The sequence below is a fragment of the Camelina sativa genome, chromosome 4 (assembly GCF_030686135.1).
Source record: "Camelina sativa cultivar CO46 ecotype springtype chromosome 4, ASM3068613v1".
Taxonomy (NCBI): Eukaryota; Viridiplantae; Streptophyta; class Magnoliopsida; order Brassicales; family Brassicaceae; genus Camelina; species Camelina sativa.
Window position 1 is genome coordinate 20,792,418 of NC_141883.1, and position 19,828 is coordinate 20,812,245.

The 19,828-nt window shown below is 30.4% G+C and overlaps 3 protein-coding genes across 3 annotated transcripts; 2 read left to right on the forward strand and 1 right to left on the reverse strand.

The window, feature by feature from the left end:
* Positions 1 to 485: 485 nt before the first annotated feature.
* LOC104780783 (homoarginine-6-hydroxylase 2-ODD-C23.2) lies at positions 486 to 5,802 on the forward strand. The gene is made up of 12 exons (XM_019244303.2): positions 486 to 604; positions 707 to 822; positions 914 to 1,032; positions 3,845 to 3,908; positions 4,010 to 4,077; positions 4,535 to 4,593; positions 4,670 to 4,814; positions 4,908 to 4,927; positions 5,015 to 5,061; positions 5,144 to 5,224; positions 5,318 to 5,407; positions 5,494 to 5,802. Exons 1-12 carry the CDS (start codon positions 568 to 570, stop codon positions 5,644 to 5,646), a joined length of 999 nt encoding a protein of 332 aa, XP_019099848.1. The 5' UTR covers positions 486 to 567; the 3' UTR covers positions 5,647 to 5,802.
* A 213-nt stretch (positions 5,803 to 6,015) lies between these two features.
* On the reverse strand, positions 6,016 to 6,942 carry LOC104780782 (uncharacterized). Its single transcript, XM_019244304.2, has 4 exons — positions 6,811 to 6,942; positions 6,634 to 6,723; positions 6,357 to 6,463; positions 6,016 to 6,271 (listed from the first exon to the last, which is right to left on the reverse strand). The coding sequence occupies exons 1-4, from the start codon at positions 6,815 to 6,817 to the stop codon at positions 6,140 to 6,142; spliced, it is 336 nt and encodes a 111-aa protein (XP_019099849.1). The 5' UTR covers positions 6,818 to 6,942; the 3' UTR covers positions 6,016 to 6,139.
* Positions 6,943 to 10,268: 3,326 nt separating this feature from the next.
* LOC104783965 (homoarginine-6-hydroxylase 2-ODD-C23.2-like) lies at positions 10,269 to 19,444 on the forward strand. The gene is made up of 12 exons (XM_087509090.1): positions 10,269 to 10,398; positions 10,530 to 10,645; positions 10,736 to 10,854; positions 11,554 to 11,617; positions 11,725 to 11,792; positions 18,306 to 18,364; positions 18,475 to 18,619; positions 18,720 to 18,739; positions 18,806 to 18,852; positions 18,924 to 19,001; positions 19,097 to 19,186; positions 19,275 to 19,444. Exons 1-12 carry the CDS (start codon positions 10,269 to 10,271, stop codon positions 19,428 to 19,430), a joined length of 1,092 nt encoding a protein of 363 aa, XP_087365216.1. The 3' UTR covers positions 19,431 to 19,444.
* Positions 19,445 to 19,828: the final 384 nt, after the last annotated feature.

Consider the following 19,828-nt stretch of genomic DNA (forward strand, 5'->3'; position numbering starts at 1 on the left):
CGACGGCCGTATTCTTGGAATTTGTGTTTGCTGCCAACGTGTTATTCTTACTTCGTTGGAAGTGCCGTGTACTTTATGCTTTCATCATGTTTGTTGAGTAAACGAACTTGTGTTAGTCAATTGAGTATATGCGGTTTCTTTTTTCCACAAGATGCTCAAGCTCTTATCAAGTGACTGAGATTAGATTATCCCATTGTCTTTATTTTTCTTTATATTATCATCTAAGCTAAGTTACACGTGATAATAAGATTTGAGTAATTATTTTTTTATCTAAAATATTAAAGCTACTAAAAAGAATTGTAATTTATTCTAAATAAGTTGTAAAACAGAATATTAATTATCACTACAATTTTATTTTAATGACAAAACCAGATCACAAAAAAAATAAAAATTGCATTCGCACGTGGGCTGCTTCATGTCTAGCCTTTAGAAAATCCTAAGGGGCAATCAATCAGTGGGTATATAAACAAGTGACATACCGTTTATGGTAATATATCATCGCAGAACAGTCTTTACCATAAACATACATAAGAGCAAAACGATTCTTTCATTTCCATAATATCGAAAATGGTGACAGACTACAAATCCCTACTACCAGTTATCGGTACGTACTCATAAACCGTAATTATATTCATTATTTTCAGCAAATCTTCACTTTCATATAATATTCCATGGAAACGAAATTAATGTGATTATGTTGTTGCAGACATTGGTCCTTTACTGGCCAAATGTGATGATTCCGACATGGCGGATGATGCTGGGGTGGCGCAAGTTGTCCGAAAACTGGACAGGGCATGTCGGGACGTCGGGTTCTTCTACGTGGTATAAAAACTTTCGCAATTTGAATTTATACTCTTTTAGTGTTTTATAATATTAAAGAGTCTGGTTTTGGTTTGTGAATGTGGTGGATCAGACTGGTCATGGGATATCGGAGGATCTTATAAATAAGGTGAAAGAAATGACGCATCAGTTCTTCCAGCTTCCTTACGAGGAGAAACTTAAGATCAAGATTACCTCAGCTGGTGGATACAGGTTTGTTTCCATATATATCTCAAAATATGAACTAATGTTGGTAACTTGTTACCACGGTCCACTGATCGTTGTTCTTGTTCTATGTGTTTCGCAACGAACGAGACATTATGAGGGAGTTATTGGTTTTATGATTTTAATGGATTTGGAAATCCAAACAAATAATTATTATTTGTTATTCAATCATTGATTTTAAAATACTTGTCAAAATTATGTGTTATTGGTTCTATGATTTACAAATACTTATTAAAATCTCATGTTATTCATTTAATGATTTGTTTTTGGATTTCAAAATCCACAATATGTTTTACATGGATTTGTATGGACTTGAAAGTGTAAAATAGAAGGATTCAAATCCAAGGATAAAACATGTTATTTCAAAATCCATGTGTTTTGATTTTTAGAATTTACAATTCCATATGAATTTAGAAATCACCTTTCCAATAATAGCCCCTATATTATCAACAAGTTATTCTCACCTGGTGAAATTATTCACTTTAACAAAAAGGAAACTATAGATTCCTGGCTGGTGCAATAAGTAACAAAATATTCCTGGCTAGCTAGTGCAATCTTATATAATAAGAAAAGTTTTTTTCTAACTTTGTCTAACAAGATGACATTTGGCACTCTATTTTTATGACGTATGTCATTTTCATCATTAATTTTAAAATTCACATTCTATTTTTTATTTGACTTTATTTTATTTGTATCTTATGCGGTGTATAGTTTGTTAAAAAAAGATAATTGTTGTGTAGTTTGTTTTTTGAATTTTTTTTAACATTGTTACAAAAATATATTCCTTCCATTTTTTGGTTTTAGCATCTAATATATTTCATAATGAAATCATACACCATAAAACCTATAAAAAAAATACTGATCAACCCAACTAAAAAAATATAAACAAACTGAAACCAAATAGAAATAGAAAATGGTTTCATACTTTTAAAGTAAAAAATGAAACAAAAATAATTTACGATAGGCTAATTAAAAAATATAGAAGATTTTCTAATATATATATATATATATATATATCACACTATATTCAATAATCATATATAATGTATTAAAGACACAACTCAAATTTTTATTTAATAGTATTCTGTAAGTGACAGTTTGACTATCTTTAAAACATATGTCCTAAAAAATAGTATCATAACATAATTGTTTTATCCCCCCCCCCCCCCCATGAAATAACAGAAAACAATAGTTTCAAAATTAATTTATTGTTAATTATACTATTTATTTTAAAATTATTAGAAATAGAGACAATTTATAGAAAAAACATATTTATATTAAATTTGATACACATTATTTTCATGAATTTTATAAAAAATTCGTTACACTTAGAGTTTAAGATATTTGTTTTGTGATATCTTTTCAATAAATTATTTTAAAATTTGACTTATCATATTATAAAATTATTTGTTGTTAACTATTACTTTTATATATGAAAATAAAATTAATATATAAGATAATATAATTTATCTATCAAAGTAAGGTCTTACACCTTTTTTTCTTAGAATACTTATCAGTTTTTTTTTTCTCAAAAAAAACAAACTATAAATAAATAAATTTATCTTAAGTATTTAACGAACATACAAAATTTAATTAACTTTGCTGTAACTAATTGTCCTACTACTATAAAGTGGTTTCATACATTTAAAAGTAAAAAACTGAAACCAAATTAATTTATGATAGAATAATTTAAAAATTTTAAATATTTGCTAATATATAAAAAACTCACATTATATTCAATAATCATATATATTGTATTAAATACACAACTTAAATTTGTATTTAATAGTAATTTATAAGTTACAGTTTGATTGTATTTAAAACATATATACTAAAAAACTTAATGGTATCATAACATAATTGTTTTATCACCCTATGATATAACAGAAAACAATAATTTCAAAAATTAATTTATTGTTAATTATACTATTTATATTAAAATGATTAGAAATAGAGACAATATATAGAAAATAAAAAAATATATATTAAATTTCACACATTTTTCTTTTCAAGATTTTTTTTATAAAAACTGGTTAAACTTATTGTATAAGATATTTGTTTTGTGATATCGTTTTAATAAATTATTTTAAAATTTACTTATCATATATAAAACTATTTTTTGTTAACTATTACTTTTAGATGATGACAATAAAATTAATATATAAGACAACATAAAATTATCTATCAAAATAATTAAGTAAGATCTTACATTTTTCTTTCTAGATTATTTATCAGTTTTTATTTTCCAAAAAAGTAAAAAAAAAAAATAATTTATCTTAACTACTTTAAGAAAATACCATATATAGTTGACTTTGCTATAAGTAATGATCTTATTACTATAGTAACATACTGTTTAATAATTTCAACAATATATTGTAATCAAAAATATTTAGTAATATGTACTTTAACTTTCCTCTTTTTCATGACCCTTCTATAAAATACTATATAACATATATAAATTATAAATTGTAGTTGAACCGTAGTATTATGAATATTATTTTTTACGATATATATTAACAATTATATCTGTACATTTTATATATAATTGAATAAAAACTTCATTTTATATTTAAAATTATTAATGCATACATAAACCATGCATCGCGTGGGCTACTTTCTAGTATTATATATAGATAGGTCTATTAAATATCTAGAAACACAAACAAAGGTAGGTTTGTGTTTTTACTTGCCTAATTCCGGAAAAGAAAAAACACAAACCGAAGAATCATGAATGATGAACACGTTAGAAAACGAAAACTATATTTCGGAATCACTCATAGGCGGCGTTTTTGTTACACAGAGGATATCAAAGAATTGGAGTAAATTTTACGAGTGGGAAACAAGATATGCACGAAGCCATTGATGTAAGTTTTTGTCTTACTCTAGTCTTTGGCTTGAGTGATATGAATCATGATTCTAACTAACTGATATGGTTGTATTCTCTTATTGACTGCGACGAATACAGTGTTACAGAGAGTTCAAGCAAGGCAAGCACGGGGACATCGGAAAGGTCTTGGAAGGGCAAAACCAGTGGTAAGCGATTGATTGATTTTTATTTCTCTCTATTTTTTCATTACGTTTGTGTTGGAAAAAAACATCAGAACAAAAAGGCCAAAAAAAATTTGTGTTTTATTAATTTAGATACATGCTATATATGAATGGATAGGAAAATTTTCGAATAGAGGCATATTTTTCTTCTAAAGAATTCTCACAGAATAATTATAAAACGTTTAAACCGTGATTTTTAGAGAGTAGAGTGACTCAATTTTTGTAATTATGTTTTTTTTGTCGAGCTTATAGTAGACCACTTAATAAAAACGTGAAAACTATATATAGGAAATCACTTATCAAAAATGTGAAAACTAAATAAATTGCAGAATTACGTTTTAAAAACATAATTAGAAAAAAATGTACAAGTCTAAACCATAGTATTTTCATCTTCTTGTGACTATATTTCTCTTTGTGTATTTTTGTCACCTCTTTTCTGAAGGCCAGGGAATCCTCAAGAGTACAAAGATGTGATGGAGGAGTACATTAAGCTATGCACAGGTGTGTTTACTTTTAGCCCTTTTTGGATCTCAGTTAAAGTTATAAGTTTCTAACTTCATTTAATGGTTTTTTGTAGATCTTTCTAGAAACATATTAAGGGGAATCTCCTTAGCACTTGGTGGATCACCTTATGAGTTTGAGGGAAAGATGCTTAGAGACCCATTTTGGGTGATGCGTATCATTGGTTATCCAGGTGTTAACCAAGAAGATGTTATTGGATGGTAATGTTATATACTACGACCACTATTATTTTATGATCAGCTTGATCTCTTTGTAGTAACTCGTCTTCTCTTTTGATTTTCTTCAACTTTCAGTGGAGCTCACACTGATTATGGTAAGTAATTCTGAACTCGGATCAAGATCACTCTCTTCATAGTTTAGGTTTCTTTTGTTTGGTCTAAAAAAAAGTATTATTTTACAGGCTTGTTGACGCTTATAAATCAAGATGATGATAAAACTGCTCTTCAGGTATTTATTGGGCTTATTCTTTTAAATTGGTAAGAAAAATAAAGCAAAACCGTAAGAGTGTAACTTTTGCAACTTCTAATAGGTGAAAAGTGTGGACGGTGATTGGATACCAGCTATTCCGATCCCTGGATCATTTATTTGCAACATCGGCGACATGTTAACGGTTTGTTTCTTCTTCTTCTCTCCCTCTTTAACCTCTCTTTCTTTCGTTTCGACAATACTTGAAAACATTTGGGAAACGTATATGTATATGCAGATACTTACAAATGGAGTGTACGAATCCACACTTCATAAAGTGATCAACAACTCTCCTAGATACCGTGTTTGTGTTGCATTCTTCTACGAGGTACTAAAACAAAATTGTGACACTCTTTTGTATTCTCCTCAATTGGATTTGGAGTCATGCTTTTAAACATATCTTGAATGAATCAGACTAACTTCGACGCGGAGGTGGAGCCACTGGATGTCTTCAAAGAGAAGTATCCGAGAAAAGTAACATCTCAAATTGCCAAAAGAGTTGTCTATGGACAGCATCTGATTAACAAGGTTCAAGCCACTTTTGCGAATTTAGTGGACAGCAGTTAAAAACTTAAAATGGTTGGTTGGACGTTGTTCAACCTAAGCTGGATTTCGAGTTTCAATAAAATGACGAAATAAAATTGTCGGCGATAATAAAAAAATAATACAGCAATTGTAATGTGATTTATGTACTCTAAGTCTATAATAAATAAAATTCTACTATATAGTGTGTGTACTGTTTTATCATTCGACTAGTTTCAGTAATTTACTAATTTTGAGTAAAAACAATGGGGTTCCTCTATATAAAAGAATTCAAATAAGATTACAAGAAGATTTGCATTTAGTATCATAACACATGATTCAAGTCATGTGTCAGTGGACCAATGTTCTTCACTCTCCAATAGTAATCACCAACTCGTAAACACGCCTGAACTATCCACACCCAACAAACAACATTAGACTTGAAGCTGAACCAGTTGGATTACAGTTCGGTTTGGTTATATCAGATACGTTCTCTAGTTTGTGTCAGTAGTATAAATCAAGACTAATCAAGAATGACTTACGGTAGATCTTCTAAAGTGTCTGCTTTGTTGATAGACTTCCCTTCGGGTGGTTCAAGACATGAATGATGCGCTATCATCTCCTTTATCGTGTATTTTGTGCTCTTAACATCGTTATTCCACAAGATGCTCTGCAACACAATATCTCAAAATCTGTGAGTCATAGTTTAACCAGGGGAATTTATCTTTTTACTCTTAAAGGGTTTTATTTGTTACCTTTCTAAGGTATTTCTTTTTCACATCTTCCCAGTGTGATTTTCCTTTTGGAGAGAAAACTGAAGCATTCCACCTTGCCCCTCTTGCAACCATCACTGACGCATCGCCTTTATGTGAACCAAAAAGACAGCAATATCGAAGAGTTAATCATTAGTACATGGCAGATACTTGTTATGAGATATTTGCTTATAGATCTCCTGAATCTGAACTCTATAAGTACATCGTGTATCTATTGCAGTTTTGATTCGAGAAAAATCATCGTATTCTAGAACATCACCATTTGCAATGACAGGAATGGATAAAGCTGCCACAACATCTGAAATGTTCATCCCATTTAGCTGGATCTCTTGGCCTGTCTGCAATTTTCCTGTATTTAAGGATGGAGAAATCGATGACCAAATTTTATAAAAACAGCTTAAAGGATTGAGAACCAACTAATAGTGGTGTACATTACCTCCCATGTACGAAAAAAGCTGGTACACCAAGTTTCTCGATTCTCCTAGCCAATTCAACAGTATCTGCTGGTGATTTTAATAATCGAATCTTGCAAGTAACCGGCACATCTAAGTTCCTCTTAAGTGTTGCCAAAATCTGGAATGCAGAAAATACCACATGAGGAATCAATCAGTAAGAAACAAATGCAAAAATATGCAAGAAGAATTCACAGAGCCATACATCATGAATCTACACACAACAACATTAATTAGGTTTAAAACATAACATTAATTAGACTTAAAACATTAATTAGAAACTTGGTGTACCAGCTTTTTTCGTACATGGGAGGTAACAAAGCAGCACCCATTCCGAAACATCTACAAACAACAACATTAATTAGACTTAAAACATAACCAAACTGCTATGATACTTCAGCTAGCCACTATAACTCCTTAACTTTCTCGCGGATGGTTTTCTTAATTAGTAAGTAAAAAAGCATACTAAGTAAGAAATTAACTTAATTATGCTAGATCATCCAAGGTGTTCTGTGTTCATGCTTTGTTGATTTTACTCGTGCATTTCAATTAATTATATATATATATATATATATATATATATATATATATATATATATATATATATATATATATATATATTAAAACTGATCTCTGGACAAATTGGTCAATAGTTTTGATCTAACTAGTGGCAAGCTAATGCCGGTAGCCGTATCTTAGGAATAAGTGTTATAGCTGCCAGCGTGTCATTCTTACTACGTGGGAAGTGCCGTGTACCTTACGCTTTGACCGTTTGTTGAATTAAACGAACTTGTTTAGCGAATTAATTAGTTTATGCGTTTTCTTTTTTCCGCAGTTTCGAACTCTAGCTCTTTTATTGAATTAAACGAACTATTAAAGTTTACACACTATTCTTTCAATCTGTAAAGCTGCCTGAAACATCCACCGCACACAACAACATTAGACTTAAAACAAAACCAAATTGGTATGATATTTCAGCTAGCGGCCACTATAGTCCTTAACTTCCTCGCGGATTAAAATTTGGGTTTTCTTAGCAAGAAAATTTGTTATCTACGAAAAAATCCACATAGTGTCGTGCTAGCTATAAGTTAAAAAAGCATACTAAGTAAGAAATTAGCTTAGTTATCCTAGTCCCTAGATATCCAAGATGTACATGCTTTGTTTATTTTTTTACTCGTGCATTTCATACTCATTTAAGTTTATATTGTTTTAAAAAATCTGATCTCTCGACAAGTTGGTCAATAGTTTGATACGAGAGAGATCTAAGAGCTATCTAGTGGCAAGCTAACGCAGGCGGCCGTATTCTTAGAATATGTGCTAGCTGCCAGCGTTAGTTGAGTTTATGCGTTTTCTTTTTACCCGCAGTGTGCTCTGGCTCTCTTATCAAGGGATTGATTTATGAGCCCATTGCTTTTTGAAAAATTTATAGTATTATCATCTAACCTAAATTACACGTGATGATTTTTATAGTATTGGGTAAGTTTTTCTTTATTTGAACACGAATAAACCTTTTCGTATTCATCAAATTAACCCCGTCATAAAGTATTTAAGCTACTAGCAAATTGTAATTTTTTGTTTTTCCAAATATAATATAAGATACTAGAGGGGATGGGTGAGGATAATGAAGATATTGAGAACGGAGAGGTTATTTAGACCCCTTCTACCTTAAGTTAGTGAACGATTTAGATCTGTGTAAGACCTATCCGTGGGGTATTCTGTCATTTAATTGCTGTTTAGAGATTCTCGAAGACAAGATGGCAAAGCGTTCCGAGCGTCCCGAGCATTCTTTAACACAGTACCCCTATAATTAAGTCAGAAAGAAACCTCTAACGAAGTAATGAAGCAGGGTAAAGCCCAACTATCCAAGGAATGCTCGGGACGCTCGGAACGCTTTGCCATCTTGTCTTCGAGAATCTCTAAGCAGTAATTAAATGACAGAGTACCCCACAGATAGATCTTACACAGATCTAAATCGTTCACTAACTTAAGGTAGAAGGGGTCTAAATAACCTCTCCTTTTATTCTTCCTTTTTATAATGCTAGACATCAGACCTCTGTTTGGATCATCAAGGATTGGAGAAGGGTACCATCATAATCAAGAAACATGACGATTTTTTTTTCTCTTGCAATGTTGATGATATATGTTATAACATGTATAGAATTTGAAAGTAAATATGAGTCTAAGTATTTAAGTAAATGTCTACCTATAGCTATATGTACGTACGCTATTTGAATGTTAGATAGATGTTACTCTTAGGTTCAAAATATTTTATTAACAGTTACAAATTTGGGAATTATGGAATTTGGTGTCATAACTTTTGTAACATAAATATCTGCATAGACTAAATACATTTCAATGCATGGTTATTGAAATTATAACTCTCTTTAATGCATAGTAAAAGCAAGTTGTAACCCACTACATGATATTAAATATAAAATTTTAATAGATTTTCCATATAAGAAATAATCAAACTTAATGATTTAATTAATACTATTTTAAATATGTCACTTACAATTTTCTAATGAAATAAATAGATAGAAAATCAAGGAAGTCAACATATATGAAAATCTTCTTATATATATATATGATTTAAACATGACAACAATTCTGAAATGCTCTTGACAAGATCGCTTTTATGTTGATATGTGTATTGATATAAAAGGAAAAGCTATTGTTGTGTAATTTATCGTAATTTAATAGGATTTTAGTTGAAGTGTGTAGCTGACTAACTTTATTGCCTACTCAATTAACGAAAGAAAATATTATATGATTCTAAAACATGTAAAAATTAAGGTTTATAAACTTACATAAAAGCTTAATCATAGTCATGTATTTAAACTATTTCATTTCTTATCCAAGATATGGTTTTTATTATGATATTTTCTTTTATTATAAAATAGTGTGTGTGTTTTTTTTACTTTAAAGGATGAAAGACAAATTAAATAAAATGTAAGGAAAATGTGTAAAATAGATGTATCAAATATCAGTTATTTATTAGTAAATGTTATAAAATATTATATTTTGTATCATATATATAATATGAGATTTTATTATAAAATAATCTGATTTTGTTTAACAAAAGAACTTAAGATATAAAAATGGATTTAAAAATATATGTAAATTATACCAACATTAAGAAGAGAAATATGATTATTTGGAATTAGAAATGATATAAATTTGTTTTAAAAGAATAAAATATTAATAAAAGATGACATGTGTCACTAAAAGAGAATGTCAAATGTTGCAACGTGAATAAAAGTTAGAAAAAACCTTTTCATACTATTATATATTAGATAGATATACTGTATAAGTGTATATATATTTTTTACAGATCACAAATATACATTCGCCACTTGGGCTGCTCCAGATCGGGCCTTTAGAAATCCTAGGGGACAACTAATCAGTGGGTATTTAAACTAATGACATAGCTGTTTAAGTGTTTATGGTAATATATCATCGTGAATTGAAACAGTCTTTACATACGTACGTACGTAAGAAGAGCAAAACGTGTTCTAACATTTCCTTTGATATCGAAATGGTGACAGACTTCAAATCCCTACTACCACTTATCGGTACGTACGAAACAGTAAATATACTCATTATTTTCAGCAAATATATAATAATATCTTCAATTTCGTCTCGTCATATATATAAAATATGCCAATGCCAGTGAAACTAAATTAATGCGATAATGTTGTTGCAGACATCAGTCCTTTAGTGGCCAAATGTGACGATTCCGACATGGCGGAGGATACCGGGGTGGTGGAAGTTGTCCAAAAACTGGACAAGGCATTTCGGGACGTCGGATTCTTCTACGTGGTATTAAAAACTTTCGAAATTTGAGTTTACTTTATAGTGTTTAATTAATAATATTAAAGAGTGATTTTTGGGTTGGTGAATGTGGTTCAGATTGGTCATGCAATATCGGAGGCTCTTATAAATAAGGTGAAAGAGATGACGCATCAGTTCTTCCAGCTTCCTTACGAGGAGAAACTTAAGATCAAGATTACTCCAGCTGGTGGATACAGGTTTGTTTCCACATCTCTCCATATTATATGAAGCAATGTTGGTATAACTTGGTACCACCGATCGTTGCTATTTTGTTCAATGTTTGATAACGAACGAGACATTATAAGATTATCATCATAATATCAACAAGTTGTTCTCAGCTGGTGAAATTGTTTACTTTAAACAAAAAGGATCTAACAGGCTGCTAGCCTGGTACAATTAATTAACAAGATATTTCCTGGCCTCTGCAATTTTATATAAAAAGTAGTATAATCTATTTTTTAAACTCAAAATTCAACTGAATCCGCATTACACCGAATGTTCATAAGCAAAAGTGATGTTTGAATTTGATAAATTGACTGGAAGACGGTTATTTTTCTTGTCGTCTACTAAATTATTATTATTGATTTAATCCTACTATACATAATAATCAATCTACATACAGCACATGCGATTATGATTGTATTATCGAAAAAACATTTTTATTATGTACCTAATATTCTAATCCTATTATACATAACAATTATGTGTTAAAATGGTTTTATTATCGTCTCTAAATATCTAGAAATAACATTGGTAGATTTGTTTTTACATTACTAACGTACTAGTTTCCGGAAAAGAAAAAAAAAACACAAACTGAAGATTTACGAATTGAACACGTCAGAAAACAAAAGGTCTTTCCGACTATAGAATCACTCATATGTGTTGTTGTTGCACAGGGGATATCAGAGAATTGGAGTAAACTTTACGAGTGGAATACAAGATATGCACGAAGCCATTGATGTAAGTTTGTCTTACGACTAGCTTTTGGCTTGAGTGATGTGTTATAAGTAGTGATGTTATATAACGGATATATGGTTTTATTCTCTTATGGACCGCGACGAAGACAGTGTTACAGAGAGTTGAAGCAAGGGAAGTTTGGGGACATCGGAAAGGTCTTAGAAGGGCAAAACCAGTGGTAAGTGATTGATTGAATTTTTCTTCTCCATTTTTGCATATACGTTTGTGTTGAAAGAAATCTTAAAACGAAAGTGCCAAAAACTTGTGTTTATTAATCGTAGATACATACTATATATGAATAGCAAACTGTTAGAATAGAGGCATATTTTTCTTCAAAAGAATACCCACATAATCTATATATAATAGCAATCCAAATAAATGCCATCAAAAGTTGTGTTTTTTCAATTGTACATTTTAGATAATTTTTCAAAATTGCTAAAAGTTTCAATTGTGTGTTCTAGGAAAAGTTGCAGTTGTTCATTACGAAAAGTTGCAACTGTTCATTGTAATGTTTTCTTTTTGTAAAATTGCAACTGTTCATTATAGAGTTGTGTTTATTCGAATATTCGTATCTTTTGACATCTATATATATTTGTCTATTCGAACTGTTTTCATTTTGCCATAACACAAAATAAAATAAAGTTTCAACCTTAACAGTTTTTACAGCTTTCTAAATTATTCTCTAGCATTTATTCTTTTAAAAGTAAAGAAATTCCTCTAATTCTTGATTTAACAAAAGATTTTTGAAATGGTGAATCTAATTTACAACTTTTAGGTAATTTTCAATATAAAAATTTAATGAAAATACTTAGGATTTTTTCCAAGAGATAGGTGGATTATATAGTGAGTTTTTGGATTTGACTTTTGGATTAAATGAATATGCCTTCTATTTAAAAACAGTTTATATGGGTTGCATACATCGGAATTGGATGTTGCATTAACATTACTACAAAGTCCAGATATGAAAAGATATCCTCAAGCTATATGGTTATCTTGTATATTTTTCATTTGTGTTGGACGCTTTAATTGTAGTAAATGTGAAATGAATCATTTTAAATGGTATTCTTTTCCAGATAAAATTTCAACTGTTAGAAGAAAAGCAATGATTCTGATTCGTCACTTAAATATAAAAGGAGGATATTTACGTTAAATATTATATATATATATATATATTTAAAAAAATCATACAGTTGCGTCTGTTCATTGTAGAGTTGTGTCCTTCACCATAAAATATCTATATAATATATTTATTTTTAAAAAATTATACGGTTGTGTCTGTTTATTGTAGAATTGTGTATTTTACAATAAAAAACTATATAATAATAACAATCTGAATAAATGACATTAACAGTTGCGATTTTTCGTCGTATCTTTTCATTAAATATTTTTTTTCTTTTAAAAACAAAATCAAACGGTTGCGTCTGTTCATTGTAGAGTTGTGTCTTTTATCATAAAAGAAAATCATATGGTTGCTTCTGTTCATTGTAGAGTTATGTCTTTTCACCATATCTTATTTACGTCTTTTTGTTCCAATAGTTATGTTTATCTAAAATGTTTATGTCTCTTCTTAGATAACTAACAAATCAATGAATCATTGTTCGCTGACACAATTTTTTTCGTTTTATGTTGAATTTAAATAAGATGAATTTTAATATTTAATATTCACTATTATTCAATAATCTAACTAAAGATTTTAGTCATATAGAAATTTAGTCAGCTTTAGTTATGTAACTTACAATTGCATTTCTTATCGTAAATTTTCATAAAATATGTGTTTTTTAAGATTTAACTATTTCATCTTTTATTTTTAGAAGTTATGTATTTTATTATAATTATTGGTTGATAAATTTTCACTCGAGATGACATTTATTTTTTAAAAAATATATTTTAACAGAAATACATTTACTTATTATAATCGTTGGTTTGATATTCTCACTTAGGATTACTTCGTCATATTATTTGTTTATGAGTAATATAAATATCAATAACTGTTATGATAGTTGTTACTCTTTACAATAATTTTTCATACAATATCTTATACTTATAATACATACAAATTATTTAATAATTTTTCTTAATATAAGTAGAGTTGACTCGATTCATTATAAATTTTTTATTTAATAATTTTTAACTAGAGTTGAGTCTTTTTACCATATTATTTTTTTATTATAAGTTTTTATTTTGATGGATGTGTTTTTTAAACTCACAGTTATATATGTTTAATATTTATAAAGTTTTAACCCTACTTATTATTTTTTTTCTATTGAGATAATTTTTAATTTTGTTATTTATAATATATTTTCAAACGAATTTATAAGATATAAATCTAAATTTGAAATTTAATTTAACTTGTTTTAAATATTTCTTTCGCGATATCGCTGGGGTCTGAGTTCTAATTATTTTTAAAACCAATCTAAAGAAGTAAGAATAATTGAAACCGATTTATTCACGCGATGCTTAAAATTTTTACTGGTTAAACTTAAGCTAAACTAATGGCAGATCACAGTTGCAACTTGCAATCACCCGAAATACCGACCGACCACAGCTGATTCATTTATTTAATGGTGAGATTTTGACTCAAACTGAGATTTTTTGTTTAACCGTTTCGGTTCTCTCGGTTAAACCAATCAAAACATGTTTAATTTGGATTTGTTTGCTTTCGGTTCGGGGAATTGTTTAGATGTTTCACCAATACCTAATTTAACCGAATCAAATTAATCAAAAATACCCAAATGTAACTAAAAATAATCGATTCCGAATTTTGGTTTTGACTCGAGAACCTTACGAGTTTCTTTTTGACAACTATTTAGAAATACTTTAACTAACCGATAACCAAACAAACCAGTTCAGTTAGGTTTGGTTATCGCCAAATCAAACAAACCCAGATGTTCGATTTCATAAGTAACGTGAAATTTTCTTTTTATGCTAACCAATACGTCACTCCTCCAGTATGGGCTTTCAATTATTCCAAACCATGATGAAGGAATTTCTTGTGCTAGGCTGAGGCTCAATACTGAGAGTGTATTGACCCGCTGATGGATCTGTTTTACTTTTCCAACTGGTGAAACGTGTGTCCAGAGCCATGTCTATCCTTATAGAAAAAAGGCAAGTGTCTAAAGCCAATTCACACTAAATAAAATAAATTTCTAGGCCACAATTTATAGAAACTATTTTAATATTCCACACTATTTTACCTTTTTAGTGGTCAATATAAGGCTTTTTGATTTTCAATCCTTTTTAAAGTTTTGTTTTTCAAATTTTCAGCTTAGATACATATTTTATATTTTTTTCTTATACCAAAAGAAAAAAAAATATCCACAATCTTCAATATTTTGCCTTGCACTTCTACATCCTTGAATACTGACGCTTCTTCACGTTTCAAACCTTATCTTAGCTCCGGGCAGTCATGTATTTGACGGGTTGTCGAAGCTCTGCCAGAATACATTTCTAAAAGAATTTCTAAGTACAAGATTCCCATTTTTGAGAAGAATTGCATAAACTTGGCTGCTTCTTCTTCTGGTTCCATTATAAGGAAGGCAGGTGGACCAAAATGATCTAGTCCGTGTAATTATCACACAAAACTAAATTATGGTTTGATATCTTCAAAACAAATAGAGAATTTATACTATCTTTAAAACGAGATACTTTTATAGGCGACTAAACTGATAAGGTAATTTTTATACAACATCTTATATAATAAAGTAAGGTTTTCACAAAATCCAATATATGAGAAGCTGATATTTGTTTCAGTTTCATAATCTTTTGACATGTTCCATTTTATTAAATTGTAATATATAAATTTTATTAGTTTCACTAAGGATATATTTTAAGACACATAAAGCAATTATACAGTATAAAATACTAATCCAATTTCATATTTTTTAATCTTTTATTTTTATTAATAGAGTATTATATAATATATTTGATGTTTGAAAGGAAGATGAATAACCATGTGAAACTTGAAAACTTGTATTTAAAATTTATATGAAAATTTAATGAACTAATAAAATGATAACGTCGCAATAAAAAGATGGTATGACATCTAAAAGTCTATTTTATTTGTTATAAAAACACATATGTAAAAATATTTTACTTATGTTTTGCTTATTTTTTTTATAGTTAATTTACTTTTTCATATTATAAATATATGTAAATGCAAAATCTTATCAGTGAAGTTAGTTAGAAAATATATAATTATATGTAATATGTGTTCAGTTTTATGATGTTAGAAACCGTTTGAGAATTTTTCTCGAGAATTGTGGTATTAATTAGATACTAAATATGTAAATTTTAATGGATATTTTTATGAATTTTTAGTAACATGGAATTTGTTCTCTTCGTCCATTCTTTTGGAGAAAAAAAATGTTTCTTATAACAAGATGAACAAAATTTTATTATAAATAATAACCTTTTTGTTCCAACATTTCAAAGAACCAAAAAAAATGATTAATTTGCTGCCATATATAAAGAATCACACCTATAAATTATTTTTTATATAAAATTGAATGAAAACTATACTCGATTTATGTATCAAACAATAAAATCAATAATCACAAATCAATAAAATTATATAAATAACTAAAAATACATCATGCATCACGTGGACAACCATACAATATAATAATGTAAGGGAGATAACTTTGTTTGTAGATACCCATTTCAAACATGTTACCGAGGAACAATAGTCTAGAGAAAGTGAGGCATTGAAAAGAGTACATCAGATAAAGATGCATCTTTGAAATAGAGTGAAAGAGAGAGCAGGAAGAAACATAAGAAGAATTCATAGGTTCCCATGCTGAGAAACTTAGCTCAGTTTATTTGTTGAACGAAAGTTTAATACTTTGAATGTTTTAGTCGATTGCCTAGTAATTATAATATTAATAAGCCGTGATTTTAATAGAGTAGAGCGACGTTTCGATTTTTGTAATTATGTTTTTTGCCCAGCTTATAGTAGACCACTTAATAATAATGTGAAAACTATTGGCATATAGGAAATCACTTAATAATTTTTTTTTTTTTTTTTTTTTGACATAGGTTTCCATTCATTCAAATAGAAATAGTACAAAAGAAAGGAATTGGAATTCCAGAGTTCAGAAGGATAAAAAGATTACAAAGATAAACTTTCCCCAAAGTCATAAACAAGAAGATAGAAAACATCAAGCAATAATCCAAGAGAGCTGTGAGGTAGTCGTTAAGAAGCAAGCTGAGACATGTGAGATCAAGGTTGCAAGACTGATCAACATCGAAGAATCCGATAGCTGACAAAGTAGTCACGGTCATACGACTTTGTGACGTTGAGAGGTGAATCAGGGCCAACAAGCTCTCCGATGAGAGAGACAGAAACAACAGCATTGCCTTGGCAGAGATTCGGTGGGTTATAACCCAGGTGGTGGTGATGGTTCTGAAGATATTATGCTTCGGTGTAAAACGCTGATAGTTGTAATGGAGATGAGGTCATAATGCCATTGAACTTCAGGTTTTTAGGAGGACACTTCAACAAGTTGATACAAAGCAGTTTAGAGGTCTCGATAAGCATACGGGGTGAGGAATAAGGGGGCCTGAAGAACCATCGGTAATCACAGCGCCATATGGTATGGATCATAATGCCGAGTTCATTCAAGCTTCTAGCCTCAAGAGTAGAATCAATATGTCGATCTAAAAGCAGGTTTCCTATACAATTCCTTAGCCAAACTAGCAACAATGGTGGTTTACCTTCCAAATGCAGTCTTCGAACAAATGGTTCCATAAATCCACACACATAATGACTAGAATGGAAAAGATTGGAATTCCGCTCAAACCTGGATAACAGCAAAGGAAGATCGAGGAAGCCATCTTTTGGTAATGGGGCTCAAGAACCTTAACGGGCAGAGAAGATTGGGCCCAACAGCAGAAAACCTAGTTTCACGGTCGGGGGCATCGGAGGGTTCACGCAGCGGCGGGGTTGAGTGGATGTCTGATTCAGGGGCTCAAACATCTCCATTGAGGGGAGGGAAGGTGATTGGGGGTTTAAAGCGAGGCTTGATGCATCCGAAGGGGGCCCTAGGAGTTTAAGTTCTCCGGTACAGGAATTCGATACCAAAATGAGGAGACCGTCGTGCGCCGTCGACAACTCCACCAGGCAAGGCACATTTGATGGTCCTAGCGGATCTACTCCTTCCATCAAAGGAACCTGGTTTAAGATCTCCTCTTGGTTAAACAGAAATCCAGATCTGGCAAAGTTTGGGTCTTCAGATCTCATCTCCGAGAAAAAGTTTTGAAGTGGTACAGAGTTGGGAGACTCCGGCCGGCAACTGTCTTCTTTGGATTGAAAATCGTCTAAAGGAGGTAAGTGGATGAAAAGGATTAAAGAGAGATAAAAGGGGAACAAAAGCTTAAACAAACGGAAGAAGAAAGTTAGACTACGAGATTGAAAACAAAGAGGAGAGATTCGGATTAAATCCCGACGCCGGTAAAGATTTTCTTCGCCGGCGTCGGAGGAGAGCTGCGGTAAGGGTTCCTCGATTATAGTGTCTGGGAGAAAAGTTTCGGGGAGTTTTCACTTAATAAAAATGTGAAATATTATTACGTTTAAAATATTATTAGAACTCAATGTACAAGTCAAATCGTAGTATTTTAATTTGGTAATGAGTTTTCATCTTCTTCTAACTATATATATTTCTCTATGTGTATATTTGTGACCACTTTTCTGAAGGCTAAGGAATCCTCAAGAGTACAAAGATGTGATGGAGGAGTACATTAAGCTATGCACAGGTGTGTTTAATTTTAGCCCTTTTTGGATCTCAGTAAAAGTTTTTTTTTCTGTTAAAAATCTCAGTAAAATTTAAAAGTTTATAACTTCATTTCATGGTTTTTTTCTACAGATCTTTCTAGATATATATTAAGGGGAATCTCCTTAGCACTTGGTGGATTACCTTATGAGTTTGGGGGAAAGATGCTTAGAGACCCTTTTTGGGTAATGCGTATAATTGGTTATCCAGGTGTTAACCAAGGAGATGTTATTGGATGGTAATGTTATATACTACGAACACTTTTCATTTTAACTTTATGATCAGCTTGATCACTTTGTAGTTACTCGTCTTCTCTGTTCTTTTTCTTCAACTTACAGTGGAGCTCACACTGATTATGGTAAGTAATCCTGAGCTCGAATCAAGTTCACTCTCTTCATAGCTGATGATAAAAAAAAATCTACAGGCTTGTTGACGCTTATAAATCAAGATGATGATAAAACTGCTCTTCAGGTATATTTGGGACTTATTTGATGATAGCCAAACTTTGTTATTATTTCAAAATTGGTAAAAAAAACATAAAGAAAAACGTGGACGGTGATTGGATACCAGCTATTCCGATCCCTGGATCGTTCATTTGCAACATCGGTGACATGTTAACGGTTCGTTTCTTCTCTCTCCCTCTTTGACCTCTCTTGCTTTTTTGTTTGAACAATACTTGAAAACATTTGGGAAACGTACACATGTGTATATGCAGATACTTACAAACGGAGTTTACGAATCCACACTTCATAAAGTGATCAATAACTCTCCTAAATTCCGTGTTTGTGTTGCATTCTTCTACGAGGTACTGAAAAACTTGTGAACACTCATTTGTATTCTCCTCAACTGGATTTGGAATCATGTTTATCTCCAATATATCTTGAATGAATCAGACTAACTTCGACGCGGAGGTGGAGCCACTGGATATCTTCAAAGAGAAGTATCCGAGAAAATTAGTAACATCTCAAATTGCCAAAAGAGTTGTCTATGGACAAAATCTCATTAACAAGGTCCAGGCCACTTTTGCAAATCTAGTGGAAAACAGTTAAACATGGTTGGTTGGGCTTTGGAGTTTGGATTTCGAGTTTTTAATAGAAAAAATGATTGTCAACACATAACGACATTCATAAACAAACATAGGTTATGTGTACAAAACCATAAACATTCAACTTCGGTGTTTAGTTGGCCAGAATCCGGTATTGACCAGTGTTAACCGGCATTGACCAGTGTTGACCGGCGTTGACCAGAAAAAAATATTCAAATTTTTTTCTTTTTTCTTAAAAATATTATTTTTTGTTATTATGTATTTTTGATAAATAAATAAAAAGATAAATGATTTGTATAAATTACACAAAAAAATATAACAACAAAAAGTTATATGAAAAAAAATTATATACCCAAAAAATGAAAAATTATATGACAAACAAAATGTGTGGTTCATCTAGTA